The following is a 17,085-nucleotide window of genomic DNA, read 5'->3' as shown; positions in this document are numbered from 1 at the left end:
TGGGCCAAGAACACTTAGGGGCCGATTACGATGTCGGTCAGTAAGCCTCCGATCACTCGTCGGAGGCTTACTGACCAACATGGTAGGTTTACAGTCCAACTACCCAATTATGATGGAGGCGGTTAGAGTGTAAACCATACAGCCATTTAGACTGGCTTCCGACAGGCTCCAAGAGCCCGTCTGCTAGTCAGAAACCTTTCATAAACCCCTAGGGACGGTGTTTCCACCGTCTATATTGTGATGTCAGTTTCCAACAGGCTTTTCATGTTGGGCTTTCCGACATGAAAAGCCTATCGAAAAGCGACTCTGGAGGCCCCTAGCAGGGCCCCCATCCCTCAGTGGCATCCGGTTAGGGGCCGGGGGGCACCTATGGTGCCCCCATGTTAATCCTTTCAGTATGTGGCAGGTGTCATAAGGTGCCTGCCACGCTGTGCAGGGATTAACAGAAGCTCCCATTTCTCCATGGAAGCTTGTGCTGCGGCCATTTTCTGACTGCAGCACAAGCTCCTTTGGAGAAATGGGAGCTTGCAACCACACCATGTGAGGTTGCATTGTAATTGCGGTGTGGGGACTGCTGACCTTAGGTCGGTCGGTCCCTAAACTCCAATGGTCACATCCGCCCGACATCGTGATGATGCCCTAAATTGCATCTTGCTAATAATATGTGTAGTATTTAGTTCTGGTGTGCATTAAAGAACTTTTCTTCTTGGAAGTAAAGCACTCAGTTATACAATAACTTATTACACTGCAGTGCGACACCAGAGTGCTGAGCTCAAGCATTCCCATACTACCTGATTTAGAAACTTGTGACTGCTTACCATTTTTACCACTGAGAGTCAAGTTCTTGAAGGGGCTTTACGTATCCCAATTTTGCAGAGCTATAGTAGGATGGACTTAGGGACATTGAAAGCAAACAACCTCAACCTCCATGGCTGAGGCCCGGTAGACCTACCTTGCCCATGGCCCACCGAAATGGGACTGGCATCTCTTTTCCAACTAATTTTGGTCATCACTCCAGAGTATTTGCCCATGGCTGAGCAATGATATACACCAAGCTTCTACCCGTAGCATAGATGCAATCACATTCACAGATATGTGGATCGAACGAAAGGCATACATGGCTTTTAGGCTTCTCAGGCCCTGGCGAATGGCGCAGTTAAATATTGAAAAATATGGAAAGAGAGCTAAAGCCAGATATTGCCATAAAGAAAAAGCAAATATCTGGTCTTTGAATCTTTATTGGAATCCAAAAAAGTAGGAGATGATAGAAGGATTAGGGCAAAATATAGAGTAAAAAATATTGAGGCACGCAAATATTGAGTTTTTAATATTGTGATACACAAATGCCATGATGGAGGAATATCATTGACAAGAGTATCGATTTTCTAGGTAAGTAATATAGATGTTAAAAATATCTATGTTGTTAATATCATTTACAATAATCCATGTTGATAATATTGTTTACAAAAATATTGTTATAAAGAATATAGTTAATTTATACTTATGTATTTATTGTATATGTTATATATAGTTTGTATAAGTATTGTTAATGCTTTTAAATAGAGTTTGTATATTTTTAGTTGTTTTTAGATGTAATGTTTTATTGTTTTAGTGGGTTGTGGGGGTTGTAGGAGTAGGGGGCAGTTTTGTAAATTAATTATAATTAATTATTAATGGATTTAAAAGTAATATTAATTCATTAATTATTAATTCTGTATATAAATTGTGTAAAGCATGTTGTTTTTAAGTTATATTTTACATGTAGGTTGTGAGGTTTATAGGGGTATAGGGTGGGAAGTAAATTAATTATAGTTAATGAATAATTATATGTAAATAATTTAAATTCTTTTATTTATAATTAATTGTGTACATTGTTTAAATATTTTAATTTTTAATCTATATTTTCAGTGCAGGCTGTGAGGAGTAAAGGGTGAGAGTGGTGATTATTTGTAATTAATGGTAAATAAAAAGAATTATTTAATTGAGCATTATGTATTTAATGTAATTAAGATATTTTTTAAGTTGTATTTCATGTGCGGATTCTTGTGTTTGTAGAGGTAAAGGGTGAAAGTTACTAACATATAATCAATTAATTATTTGTTAACTATTATTAATTGTTTAATTAATAATCATGTCAATTGTGTAATTATTGAACTTTTATGATATAGTTTACATGTGGATTTTTGGCTTTGTATGGGTACAGGGTGCGAAGTTAATTAATAAAATATTTTATTGCCAATTAATTATTAATTTGTTAATAAATATTTAATTGAAAACTGCAAATTGTAAAATATCATATGAGTAAAGTTATATTTTAGGTGTGTGTTGTTTAGTTTGTAGAGGTATAGGGTAGGAAGTTATTTAAGTAATAATACATGTAAAATTATTTATTAGTTTCTTAAAAATTGCGTTATTTATTAGGTAATATGTTAATTCTTTGATGCTTTTTCGTTTCAATTGTATTGTAATTGTTGGCTGTTATGATTGTGAAAATATAGTGTGGCATTTTAATTAAATTCATATTATTTGCTTTAATGGATAATAATTATTAAAAAAATGAATAGTGATGCAATTTGCTTAATTTTCATTACAGTTTAGACATATATTTTAAAAAAATTACATTGAAGTTGTTAAAATGTCTTATTTGCTTTAAATGAAATAGTCTCTATCTACTGTTGCACCAACTGGAGTTGGTATAGTACATCTTACCCTTCCTGAGTCCAACGCTTTCCCTACTATGTTACAGGCTGGCGTGGGAATAGTACATTTTACCTCTCCTGGGACCAATGCTTTCCCTACTGTTGCACAGACTGGATTGGGATAGTAAAGTTTACCCCTACTGAGTTCAACACTTTCCCTAGCGTTGTACTGACTGGAGTGAGAATAGTAAATTTGGCCCCTTCTGAGTCTAACGATTTCCCTACAGTAGCACCGATTGGAGTGGGAAAAGTCAAGTTTACCCCTCCTCAGTCCAACACTTTCCCTACTGTTTCACCACTGGAGTGGAAATAGTAAATATTACCCCTCCTGAGTGTAGCACTTTCCCTGCTACTGCGCATATTGGAGTGGAAATAGTACATTTTACCCCTTCTGAGTCCTACTGTTGCAGAGACTTGAGTGGGAAAAGTAAGTTTTACCCCACCTGAGTTCAATGCTTTCCCTACTGTTGCACCGACTGGAGTAGAAATAGTGAATTTTACCCCTCCTTAGTTCATAACTTTCCCTACTGTTGCACAGACTGGAGTGGGAATAGTAAATATAGTAAATGTTATCCCTCTTGAGTTTATCGCTTTTTGTGGAAATACTATATGTACTATTTAGAGAGTTCAATTTTTTTATTAATGTTGTTTAAATATTTATTATTATTATTATATATTCGGAAACACCATTGCTGAGAGACGCCGGATTCATGGCCAGGCGGAACAGAAGGTTCTACGGACACTCGGATGACAATTGTGGGAATACGGAGAATAGTCTGAATACACGGCGATTATCACAAAACAGATCGGCCGCCCATACAGCATTACTTACTTAAATAAAAGGAGGGTTCCTGTTCAGCCCAGCAACTCTTACGGTCGGGCACTTGCTTTAATTTTACATACAGTTCATATATCCATACGGGCTACATGCCACAACGATCAAGACAAAAGTGCAAATCTCAAGCTACACAGTACTCTAAGATACCCTTACCGGTTTGGAAGCATCACCGGTCAAGCGGAACTACAACATACGCCTAGAATAGAAGCAAGCCCTGAAGAGTCAGAGCGACCTATACTCTGACGAAACACGTGTCAGCTGGCGCGTTGTAGCTCGAGCAATAAAGAAAGAATTGCTCATTCAAGAAGAAGTGGACAATAATTTATTGTATTGTTGACCTGACTAACAACTGTATTACCCAGTGTTTAAATTTAATTGTGTGTGCATAGGAAATTGTTTGCATATTATTATTATGTGTTTGTGTATTTAAATATATATTTTATATACCTATAAGAGCAAGCAAGCAATAAAAAGCTACCTACTTTGTAGAAATTGACTTCAAGAGTGCGTTTATTTGTAAAGATCGATGAAATATCTATAAATGTATGTCATTTTTAGGATATTTTTATTAACACGTATTCTTATATATTGTTTACTTTTCATGTATATTTAAATTGGCAATATTTTAAATGTTTCAGAAATATATATATATACATATATAAAAACGTTATATTGGTAAATTTAAAAACAATTATAAAATTATAATACAGGTTAAAAATAAAAAAATGTAAACAGTTTTACATTATATATGTGTATATAAACATATCTATGTGTGTGTGTTTTTTAAAATTAGTAAGTATTTATATATATTTTTAAATAATATTTTAACATTTAATTTACAATTTATTAATGTTATATGTTAAAATATTTGTTTTATGTATTTAAACTGCATATATACTCAAAACGATTTTTTTGTATATATTTTTTAATATTAGTATAAAACAATATGTTTCGGATATATTTATAGTTACCAACATATGTATAGAAAATCGATATTTTTGACACAATGTTTTGGAATCACAATATTTATGGTGTCGATATTGTGCCAGTGATTGGAGAGAAGACCAGGTCTCAATGGGAAACATAACTGCTAATAAACCACAATCACAGGAACCACAAATGTTTCAACTCACTGTTACATTGAAGAACATTTATATCCTCAAAGGGCTTTTTCATTTCTTTACCGACGTTGGATCTGTAAGACAACACACGAAATGTAAAATATTCACTTGAACATTCAAATTTCGAACATATTTTCATTCCAAAAGTACATTTTTACATTCCATTTGCCTTTGTTTCCTACCTTCCTGTAAGAATATACAAAGAGATTCCAACATTGGTGCCTAAGCAACAACTCATGGTTGAAAACTCAAAATTAAATCTTTGAAAAGTGAAACATTCGAAAAAAGACAGCAAAAACATAGGGGCAATTATCAAGGGATTTATCTCAGCTTTTTTGGCTTTAAAAGCCAAGAAAGCGGAGATAAAATTATCTCCCTATTACCTAGCTGTCGCTAACACCAATTAGCGACAGCTAGTAAGAGATAGCGACCATCTTGGGCCCCGCTTTGCATGTCAGAGAAATTTATCACTAATGACATGCAAAGTGGGCGTGCCAAGATGTTAGCGACTGGAAACAGTCGCTAACATCGCTATCTCCTGTTCCCAACTTTTGGAGATATTCGCGCTAAGTGCGAATATCTCCGAAAGCTAACACCTGCCCTGAGCAGTTCTTAGCCATGTTATCCAATGGGAGGTGGATAACATGGCTAAGAGCATTCGCTCGTTAATGCATGAATATCGCTGACTTTACAGCGATATTCATGCATTTTGGCCGATTTTTAGCGTTTCAGAGATAAACCTTGCTAATAGCAAGGTTTATCTGCGATAAAAATCGTCGCAGCTCGGCGATAAATTTTTATCGCTAACAAAGCAATAGCGATAATTATCGCTATTGCTTGGTAATATGCCCCTTAGTTTGAAAATAAATGCTATCAATGAGCTCATCAATTATTTTCAGAGCTAAATGCTCAAAAATGCTCATCATTTTCATAATTTAGTAAGTTTTTGTTGAAGATACTCAACCATGTTGTGAACTACCAAAAAGCTCACCAACACCCACTAAGCCTCACTTACCCCATCCCTAAACCTAACATGAAAGTGAACAGTAACTTTCAGCCAGTACTTAACTTGTAAAAGAAGGCGTGCCGGTACCCAGGGCTCTGCCCAGAATCCTGCAGCTGTTGCAATTGTTTGTCAGCACGCTGAATACAAAGGTTGCATTATCAGGAATCCACCTCAGGACTTTTTAATCCACTACCAGACCCTCGCTACCCTTTTATCTCGCTCTTGCAGGTTCCTACTTAATCTCTTTATGATGTTTTTTCCATCCTTCTCTTCTTTTGTCTTTCCGTTTTGTGTGTTGTTCCCTCTCTTGCTCTCATAAATGAATAACGTGGAAAAATCAGTGCTGGCCCCCCAAAATGAGTGTTGGTGGCCCTACCAGCAACCACCAGCTCAAATTAAGCACTAGTATCACTCTATCACCAAACCCTAAAACCCTTGTCCAAAACCTGACTCACCCTTACCCTAAAAACTATAGGGTAAGATAGTGCTAACCCATTCACTAACTCTTCCAATAACTGTAAATCTCATCTTTTCCTTAACCAATAATAAGCTTACTACGTTATAACGTAAAGCTCTTTTAAGCTTAACAAGCCTTTTCCAGACTCCTTTTTTGTCAAAGATTTTTCTTTCAAGCTAAGGTTGTTGCTGTCTTTAAATATCACTTCTTTGCTTTTGCCAACAATATGACTCGTATGTCTGCCATCATTACACAGATTACAATTTAAACCAAGTGGGGCCTCAGCACGTACTGATCTCATCTGGGGGTCAGAGGTCCGAGTGCATATCAGATGTCCTTACATTGCCTCATAAACATCTTTAAACATTGAAGATGTTTTTGAATTTTTGATTTACATTACATTTCTTCTCTGTACCTCCCATACCATGCAATTGTTGAAGCTGAACATGGTTGTATCTTATGCAAGCAGCAGGATGCAAGCAAGTGCGCAAGTTATGGTAGCCCAGCAAAGCATCACATCAGTCACCAGTATGAGTCTCAAGTATCATTCAGATGATGGTGGTTTGAAGTGAGGACGATGTCTTTATTTGCCCTCACTGCATTTGGGCTCTTTGTTCGCTCCTCTGATCTTCACCAGTTATAAAGTAAGCTGCAAAGGATTGTTCACATGGAAGTGAAGCTCTTTTTAGGTGGAGCCTACCAGACAGAGAAGGCTGCCTGGTTGTGAAAGAAACATTGTTTGATTACCAAGAACTTACAGGATTTTGCACCTGCCCCTTGCTTTCCATTGGTTAACTTTAATGTCGCTGTTATTTGCCTGCTTCTTATTCTGCCTCAGCTTGTATATCTTGTGTTTAGCACTCCCAGGAAGCCTAACCACTTTAACATCTCTTTAATTAACTGGCTTCTATCCTTCCATTGCTTGCTTTTAGGGAACTGCTTTCTTCTTTTTGTCCTTTTTATTAAACACCCCATGAGAGTGCATGTGTTTCCCATTATCTCCCCATATGCTTTTCTCCCCACTCTCCACCTTACTTTCCCCACCCCATGTGCTTCTTTTTCCCATCCACACTCATGTTGCCTCTCTAGCCTCTGTATGCTCCTTCCACTACTGTGGTCCACGTTGTTTCTTCCCCCCACTCCCAGTTCTGCTTCTACTCCTCCCCCTGACCAACCCGCAAGCTGGTCATCATTTTTATTTATTTATTTATTAGTCTAAGCACTTTTGAAATGTGTTTTAAAACAGTGTCTTCACCATTTACTTTAATTTACTGATCTACAAGACATGTATCAGCACATTGGATCCGTAAGAAAAAAGGAAAAACACAAGTGTCATTTTGTAGGCCCAAACTTGCATTTTGAATGCAGCCACATTGTTTTTTTTAATAGCCATGCTGCACAGCAAGTGCAATACTGTACAGCATGGCCAAAAACGATTGTCAAAGCCAATAGGTCTAATAGACGAGGTCGATTGGCTTTGCCAAGGCTTGTTTAACTCCTCCTCTGGATAACCATCATACACTATGGTTTTTCTTTCCAACTGAAATTTCGCCTGGGGCAGACTTGAAGCAACACATTTAAAAAACAGAAGACAAATGTGTTTAAGGAAATACCTCGTGTGTATTATGCAATGCAGCACTGAGTGCCTCTTCTATTTAATTCATACCTGTGAAAACTCACCGGACAATGAGAGATTTCTCCAAGTCGTTCAGGTAGGAGTGGTCGTTGTTGACAGACATCATGGAAGTGAAACTATCACAAGACATATGGTCTGGTTTGACACAGCAAAAATATTCCCCATCTCTCTCATCAACGTACTCGCACAATTGTTTTTTTGTCTGTATTTGAAAGTTGCACTCAGTTTTGACACTGTGGGTCTGATTGGTGAAGGTGCCCGTGAAATCGACGTTTTCATATCCTTGATTTCTTGCCTTCCATATGGCTACATTGGCTTCACTGGGATGTAGCAGTAGCAAGGATATCTTCACTTTGCCCTCCCAAAAAAGGGTAAAATGAACATGGTATATTCCATTATTAAAATCTTCAATCTTTCCAGAAGATCCCGCTCCAAGGTCAGGTGAATAGAGTCTGCCGATGAACAAGTCTCCCCCATATTTCTTTCTTTTGCCCAAATAATCGAACACATCGATCCTTATGGTTAATTGATCGCCAACACAGTAGTTTTGCTTAGGGTCTATCAGAGTGGTCTGGCTATTTTCAACGCTGGACGTTTGATCCTTGTTAGTGTAAGTGACATTGGGAATCATCTGTTGGATTCTGCTGAAGATATTGTCAATTTCTTTGTCAATCGCAGTCTGTTTAATTCGCAGCGTAGCTTTCACCTCCAAGTTCGCGGAGTTAGATGGACTCAAATACCAACAAGTGGAATTCTAAAACACAAAACAAGATTTGGGTTTGTATCAATGGAATAGGTTACCTGGTGCACTGCAATATGTCCTTTTATCGTCAAGCGATGTAACATGGTGTACTATTTTACAGACATTCTCTGGCATACCCTCCACACCCACCTATGCTCCACACAACTCGGGGGGTGAGGGACAGAGTACACCAAATCTACCTCAAGAAAACAGTGAGACTGGAAAGGAATTCTAAATAACCAATTGTTGTAAAAAGCAAACTCAACCTTTGATGGTGTAGGAAATGATGAAATTGTATATTTTGAATGATGTGTAGAGGGAAGCGAAGTTAGTGTGACCATAGCAGGCATGTGCAAGACTTTCATTACACGACCATGGGGTTGCGTCTTTCCGAATCCGAACTATTAAGGTGCCTCTACTTTCTGTAGTGTCCCACATTTCCCATGCCTATGCCCCTGCAAACTTGTCTTTCAAGAGGGTTAGAGGGCGCAGGTTTCTCATAAACTTTTTGTATGAAACAGCATGCCCTGCATAGCTTTTACTAGTGCGTACAACAAAACTGGTATGCCAGAAACTCACAATCATTTTACGTGTAAGTGCATGCCAGAGGCGCAACTAGACTCAAACTTCGCAGGGGGCTAACACATGAATTAGTGGAGACAGAGACGTCATAAGAGCGGAATCAAAATTACTTGTGGGGGGCTCCCTTTGCTTTTCCAATGTAGTGCGTGAAACACAAAGTCATTCTTTGTGACTACATGTGGCAAATACTGCGTTTTAAAGCACACAGGGTCAGTAACATTATTCTCGGCATAACATGATTTTGGGGCTCTCAAGGAATTTTAGCAAAGTGAATGACAAATGTCCTATTTTAACACACCTTAGGCCAGTAAACCTGGTGCAATGTGAAATACTAAATTCTATTTTACAACACAATCTCAGGCAAATCGTTCACTCCAAACACTTTGGGCCAGTTGTGTCAACCTAACTAGTTTAGAAAAAAAATCTTTAACAAGGTATTTCACCAGCCTTCCACCAAATGAAGGTTTGGAAAATTGGAAGCAAATTATGCAGTTTAAGCACATTCATTTAGTCACTGCTCTGTTCATGCTTCATTTACCTGCACACAATACTTTTATGTTATTTTCTGAATATGATGTTAGTATAGTAAATAAGTTTGTAGTTGTTTGGGGGAAACTGTCACATATCCTAGCTCTATAGCACAAAGAATGTTGAAAATATATTATTTGGTACTTTGGTGTCGATTAGGATGGCGGATGGATCTGCGTCCGTCCGCCACACCCGAGGTGGAGGGACCGACCGCAGGGGCAGCGGCGGTCTTTCCGTTGCAATTAGGATGTGACCGCCACCCTGGCGGTCACATCCTGTATATATTACATTGCGGCGGGAGCTGCTTTAAGCAGCACCTGCCGCAATGTAAAATATGCATGTTTACCTTTGGCATGCACAACTTGGCAGGCACTGCGTGGTGCCTGCCACCTTGTGCATGCCAAAGCAGGGGGTACCATAGGTACCCCCGATGTGCGTCCCACCCCCCCCAACACCCTGGGGGCTCGCAACAGGCCCCCCCAAAAAAAGACCACATGCTTTTCCACGGCGGAAAAGCTGCTGTGGAAAAGCATGTTTCCGCCTGCATCGTGATATGGCTGGCGGTGTCTTGCAGATCAGCGGCGGACGGACTTGCCATCATAATCCGGCGGTGGGTGTTTGCTATGACCGCAGCGGTGAATCCGCATCCTCCGGGCCGGCGGTGGCTTCCCTGGAGGATGCGGATTCACCGCCATCGTAATTTACCCTTTTGTGACAACTCCCACCAATAATTTTTGAATTTTAAATGCTCGAGTAGTCCCTTTGCAAGAAACACAACTCATGTTTGATCAGATTTGCTCTAATAACATACATTAAGGATAGAAACTGAGCACACATGCTTTATTGTAGATGATAAGCCGGCCGGGAGCTGAGGTGTTGCGATATCCGGTAAGCCATTCCCTACGCGTATCTGCCTACTTATGTCACTGTTTTTAATCTTTCTTTCATCTTACCGCCTACATCTGATCTACGTTACTTTACTGGAAATCTATACGTTCTACATGGCTGTCTACGCATATCACTCTTGTCCCGCTCTCTTTCTATATATCTTTCTCTCAGGTGCCGACCTGTATGGTCTCCCTTGTGTAGTGCTAGAGGCACTCTTGCGGTCTGACAGCCTGCGACGACCTTTGACTATCAATATTTTATTGAATATGGTGCGTTATTTTATCCTAGCCTGAATGTACGATGTCCTGTATATGCTTTGTTTCTCTTGAAACTTTCTTTCTTGTAATGTTGCAGTCTTTCAGTGGGAGCTGCCACGGAGTAGAACAGCCTTGCCAAGAACAGAACATGTGGGATGTGCATTTGAAAGCATGGGAGAGAGAGAGAGAGAGAGTGAGGTGTGGAATGTACTTTTTGGTCTCGAAGTGCAGTGTTATGAATAGTGGTGCACAAATGTGCACTGTGTTGTACATTGTGATGCTATAAGGAGTGATGCACAAATGTGCACTGTGTTGTAACCTGGGAAGAATTATTAATTTCTTACTATTGGCTTTGACATTGCCCCATGTCATCCTGAATGCTAACTCTGCCTGGCATGAGCTTTATCGGCGTGCACAGCCACACCTGCAAGTTGTTTGGGTTAATCACGTTCAAGGATTGTTTTTGTGAGAGATTGTTTAATGTACCCTTGAAGGCTTTTGTAAGCTTTGTCAAGATGAAGGCTGGAACATGCGAGAATGTGGAGGGGATGTGGGAACTCATTTCTGCCATAGAATGCTTGCTTCGAAGCTGCCCAGTCTCAGTAAGTTTCCATGGACAGCTAGGAAGACTCTCAAACCTTCTAGTGTGTGTTTTGAGACTATAAAGCTGAGGGTTGTTGACTTAGATATTGGAATCCGAATGGGGACAGACGAGTCTACTTTGGTACAGCAAAACCCTGGTTGCTGAGACTCTTATCCCCGGCTGTTTAATCCCCCGGTCAGGAGTGGGCTAAGATGCAGTGTTTGCACCAGGTGAAGTGTTGAGTTTTGATTATTGCCATTGTGATGTGTGGTTCCAGTGGCTGTGGTCATTTGAGGTGTTTGAGCCTTGATTATTGCCATTGTGATGTGTGGCCAGTGGCTTTGATCATTTGAGCTGTTTTCATTGTGATGTGTAAATGAGCCAGAGTGCACATCCAAAGTAATGATTTGCTACATTTAGTGTATATATCTCTTGCAGGACGTCCAGTATTTTTTCTTGAGTGTTTTCTCATATTATTTGCTCCTTGTTTATTCATTAGTATTATTCATGCATTTAACTGTTCCGTTTACAAAGTGTGCTATTATCGCTTGCAAATATATATATATATATATATTTGCTGAGAACCTATACCACAGTACAGGGAGACGATGACGTTTTGTAAAATAAACTTTGCAATTTTGTGCAAGACAAGGCGTTGTCTCCCTGTACTGTGGTATAGGTTCTCAGCAATTAATGACGGACTTTTGCTTGGTGAGTCCGCTTACGACGATGCACCCTTCGTTCTGGAGCTGCGGCAGTTTAAGACCTAGCGGTTGGAGCTGTATATATATATATATATATATATATATATATATATATATATATATATATATATATATAATCTACTGGTGGTCACCAGTAGATAGTTATAGTTAGGACCTATTATCCACAGGGAAACCGTAACATTCTATTGCCAATAACTTTGGCATCAATTGATGAATGTTTTTGAAATTTCCGAACTGTGGGCCAGCTCAGTTCCGCTCCTTCCCTGAAAATCTGGGGGTGATTGGTCCAGTGGGGGATGAGAAAAAAGGGGGTCCTAAAACGTGTTTTCCCCATGCAATTTCCCATAGGACCTTCAGCCATGGCTACAGCCCGAACGGCTGAACGGAATTACACCAAATTTGGCAGAGAGGTAGTGTTAGGGTTGGTCGGAATTGACCCCATTCATGAGTGTTCAACGTAGATTCCTCAGGGCTGCGTAGAATGCTCCTTTCTGCGATTGTATTGTGCCCCTGAGCTAATTTTTTGACATTCCCTAAATCTCTGACAACCCTATGCTACGGTATTTTGTGATGCTCCCTAACTAGCAGGAAAGGAAGTTTCACCCATGAATCCTTGCTTGGCTTACTGTTTGGTTAGTGACCACGCCCCCTCTACTCAGCGTCCTGCTCCGTGAGGTTCCCGTAGCGTTCTGAGATCCTGTTGTGCCTTCGCGACCCCGTTTGTGCTCCTTTCCTGTTCCTGTGGTATTCGCCCTTGAGTCCCGGTATTTCTTTCCCTTGCCCGTGTCCTGCCCATTGTTTGTACATCCCGCTCTTTCCGCAAACCTGCTCCTTTCCCAGCACGCCCCTCCCCGGTGCCTTCTCTCCCTTCCGCATTGTTTCCCCGGCTTTTCTTCGCTCCTCGTTCCTGTCAGGTATCTAGCACCTCAGACTTGAAATTCTCGAAGATCATTTCTGTCGTCAATTGCAGAGTGATCGAAGGGGTTTGTTTGTGTTTGATTACGCGCTCCGCTCCGTCTTGGTTACGAGTGGAACGCTTGTACGTCTCCCTTGTTTTGTTCTAGGTACACCCGCTCCGCTTCGTCCCAAGCTCCCGAGTTGGACGCGGTGTGTATATTGTGGGAATTGTTTGTATTGTGTGTTATTCGTTCCTCACTCCGCTCTGTCTTAAGTTTAGGAGTTGGAAGTGGGGATTGTCTGCGTTGTGTGTTCTTTGTTCCTCACTCCGCTCTGTCTTAAGTTTAGGAGCTGGTAGTGGGAGTTTCCGTGTCACTTTGTCTTTAGCTCTATAAGTGATACAAGCTTGCCTTCAGCTGCTCTTGTGGCCCCAGTCTTGCTCTGTCTTCAGGTTATGAGCAGGACTGGAATTGTGTACCTTCTGCCTCGGAGGTACCCTTGCTGGTAGTCACCCAGGTTCCCTTTTGTACCTCCTGGTTCTCGCCTTGACTGCTAGCTTTAAAGCCCTGACGCTCACCTGGTGAGGTAAGTGGAATACTATGTTGAACACTTATGTATCAGTCCTGTAAAGTATTGGTGAGGTTAGTATTGTTGTATTTTTATTTCCAGCCATCTCCTGCCATCGAGACTGCAGCTACATCGTCCTTGCTGGGGGAGAGTGGTATACTCCCTGGGAAAATTCCCCCCACACTTTTCGGTAGCAGCTGACTTTGAGCGAGTTATCTCTCCTCGCTTGGGTCGTTGGTGTCTGGAAGTGTGTGGGACATTTCATCTTTGCTCCTGTGGAAGAACAGCCTCCTCTACCGAGGAGGATCCCTGACAGGTAGTCCTCAATTCAGACTTGTGCCTTTGGCCTATCTGGTGTTAATCTGTTCAGTAGTTTTTGGGAAAATTGCGGTTAAAGCCATTTATTTATCTGGGCGCGGAGGATCTGCGGATTGTGCGAGGATTGGCCTTGTAGCATCAGCGCACTGTCCCGATGACGCGCTCAATTCTAATTGGCTGTCAAGCGGTTGTAAACATTTGAAACCAGGAACTGTTGGTAGCCATTTGGTGTGTCGGTAGAAGCGAGGCTGAGGAAGTCTGTGGAATATGTTAGCAAAACTTGAACAGGGGCAAGTTAGACACACCCTGTCTCCCTAGACCTGCCTAGGGGTGGCATAGGGACCCATAGGGCCAAAAAATTAAGAGAGTATTTTTCTTTTTAAAAAAAAGTCGCGGGATGCGTGTCGGATCCGCGCGTTTCGCCGCCGAAAAAAAAGAAGCAGGTATGTTTGAGATATACATCAAGCTTATGTGTTTAGATCTTGGGTGGCTCTAAAAAGAGCCCTTTTGTTTATTGAGAGCTTTTAGTACCTACAAGTAAGTACCGATGCAGAGTCTAAAGTTCAAGAGGAAGACTCTGTTTCCCTCATCTGTAAAATGTATACCATCTGTCCTATAGATGCCATGCATACTGAAACGCAGATTGTTGTGGTATATGGACACCATTCTATAGTCTCAGAGAAAATCAGAAACAGATTTATTCACCAGTTCCATTTTTGCCTTTGGCATATGTTAGAATGTACGAAGGTAGTTTGGGGGAAAAGTGACATCAATTCTTCAAAGGTGTCCTTCATAAGCATTTCCAGACCTACCCCAGTCAAAGTGCCTAGGTCATTGCCACCACAGTGCACAATTATGAGGTCAGGGTGTTGGAGATGTAAAAAGGATTTCACCAATGGCATTAATTGGTGCCACTTTAATCCTCTCTGTCCAATCCATTTAATGTCTACGTTTGTTAAAGCTAGGTCTTTATGAATTCCTTTCTGTTCTGAGTACCTTTGGCTTCAGAAAATATAGCTGTGTCCCACAATCCACACTCTAAGCATGTTGAAGGGAGGTCTGGATGTACTCAGATGGTCTCTGTAAATGAAGTGCCAGTTTGAAAAGTATAATTTTTGTAAAATGGTGGATAAGATGCAGTTGAGAAAAAAAGAAGAGAAATTATTGGTTGTTTGACAATATTCTACATTGAAAACTAGGGTGCAGGTTTCTGTTTTTTGAAAGCCTGATTCTTATTGGTTAACAAAAATTGACAGAAAGGAACATTACATAAGATAAGCTGGTATATTGAGAAGTAAAGCACGCTTACTGTTTTGATTAGTAACATTGTGTGATGAACTTTTGACCTGTGTGTTCAGTGAAGTGTTCCATGAAGTGTTTCTATGGTAACAGGCAGAAGGAAGAATGGGGGTAGCGTTCAAATGTATGTCGTTTGGTAAGGATTGAAATGTCTAACCAATAGAAATGTGTGTTTGGTTTTGTATTAATGTGGTAAGGAATGTGATTTGATATTCAGGTGTATATGTGTTGAACATGAGAGGGAAACTCTGCCATTCTATGATTCTGGTGAGAGGTGTTGAAAACAGAGATTTTGAATAAGAAAATCTGCTGTGTGACTGAGATACTTTTAATTGTACAAAACAATTGGAAAGGTGAGTTATTTATTTGTGAGAGAATGTATGTGGTGCATTTCGGTTTTAATTAGAGTACTGTGTTTGTTCTGCTAAAGTGAAGGGAATATTTTTTGTTTCTCTAGAATTTTATTTTGAGTATGTGTGCATTTAGAAAGCATTCTGAGATAAGCATTTTGGTACTTCGGGGCACATTATGAAGTAGGACGTTAAAAAGTATTGTCGTTTTAGCGGCAGAAAACTGCCGCTAAAGCAGCGTTAATGGGCTTGATAATATGGACTTGTGAATTCTAATAGAATCCTATGTTCTAGTGTGAACATGGGCTTCTATTGGAATTCTTGATGGCATATTATCAAGGCCATTATCGCTGCTTTTGCTGCACTTTTCTGTCGCTAAAACGGCGATAATTTTAATCTGATTGATAATATGCCCCTTCATGTGTTTTCCGATATGTTATTAGTTAAGAACGTATCGTGTTGTCACATTTTGGTAGAATTAGAAAATAGTAATTGGTTATGTGTTTCCAAAATGAGTTTAGAATTAATAGTAAAATACAGTTCTGAAATATGTATAATGTATGGTTGATGTTTTTGCTGACAGATTAGTACATGTATTCTTGCACTGACACTTCCACCAGTATGATTTCCTACACTACCCAAACACCACTGCACGCTTGTAAACCCTTAATCTACCTGAAGCATGACCACCTACACCACTTATTCACCACTTTACTACCCTAAACTTTAAATCTACACCAGTAGAACCTCCTACACTAGCCTAGAACATTCCCCTACCACGACCGCCTACACTACACAAACACCACAGCATTATCTTAAAGCCTGAAACGCTATCCCTAGCATTATCTCTTATGGTACATAAACACCACTGCACTATGCTAGAACACTACCCCAGTATGATTCCTTATACTACCTAATTACCATTTCAGTTCTCTAAAGCTTAAATCTATCACAGCAGGATCCCTTACACTACCCAAACACTACTATAGTATCTTACTACTGTATTAATAAGGAATATTGTTATTTGTATAGAATCACACAGTGAGTCTGTGCATTTAGGATTCAGTCTTAGAGAAGTATTTTGGTAGGTCATGAGTCCTTATGTGACCCCCTGAGCAGGACTAGAGTGTCAGGGTGTGTCTACCCTGTCCCCTTTTCCCATTTTGCACACATATTTCACTGACTTCCTCAGCCTTGCTCCTACCGAGCAAGATATTTGCCAAGAATTGCTGATTTCGAATGTTTATAACCGCTTGACAGCCACTTAAAATTCAGCGCGTCATCAGGACGGTGCGCTTATCCAACGAGGCCAATCCTCGCAAATCCGCGGATCCTTTGCGCCCATAGATATATAAATGACTTTAACCATAATTTTCAAAGAAACTATTGAACACATTGACTCCAGATATGCCAAAGGCACAAGTCGGAACTGAGGACTACCTCTCTGCCAAATTTGGTGTAATTCCGTTCAGTCGTTCAGGTTGTAGCCTTAGCTAAAGGTCCTATGGCAAATTGCAGGGGGGAAACGTGTTTTAGGACCTCCCTTTTTTCTCGGCCCCCGCTTCACCAATCACCCCCAAACATCCAGGGAA

The 17,085-nt window shown here is 40.2% G+C and overlaps 1 protein-coding gene across 1 annotated transcript in view; it reads right to left on the bottom strand.

The window, feature by feature from the left end:
* The window catches only part of LOC144824218 (NXPE family member 1-like), a 249,360-nt gene that overhangs the window by 29,546 nt on the left and 202,729 nt on the right, over window positions 1–17,085 (bottom strand). Inside the window, exons 3-4 of the mRNA XM_078683366.1 lie at window positions 7,802–8,511; window positions 4,671–4,732 (exon numbers count right to left, since the gene is read on the bottom strand). Of these exons, the coding sequence (XP_078539492.1) occupies window positions 4,671–4,732; window positions 7,802–8,511 (772 nt within the window). The remainder of the gene's footprint in view (window positions 1–4,670; window positions 4,733–7,801; window positions 8,512–17,085) is intronic.

Source organism: Lissotriton helveticus, chromosome 3_1 (genome assembly GCF_964261635.1).
Source record: "Lissotriton helveticus chromosome 3_1, aLisHel1.1, whole genome shotgun sequence".
NCBI lineage: Eukaryota > Metazoa > Chordata > Amphibia > Caudata > Salamandridae > Lissotriton > Lissotriton helveticus.
This window is presented reverse-complemented; position numbering and strand designations above follow the sequence as displayed.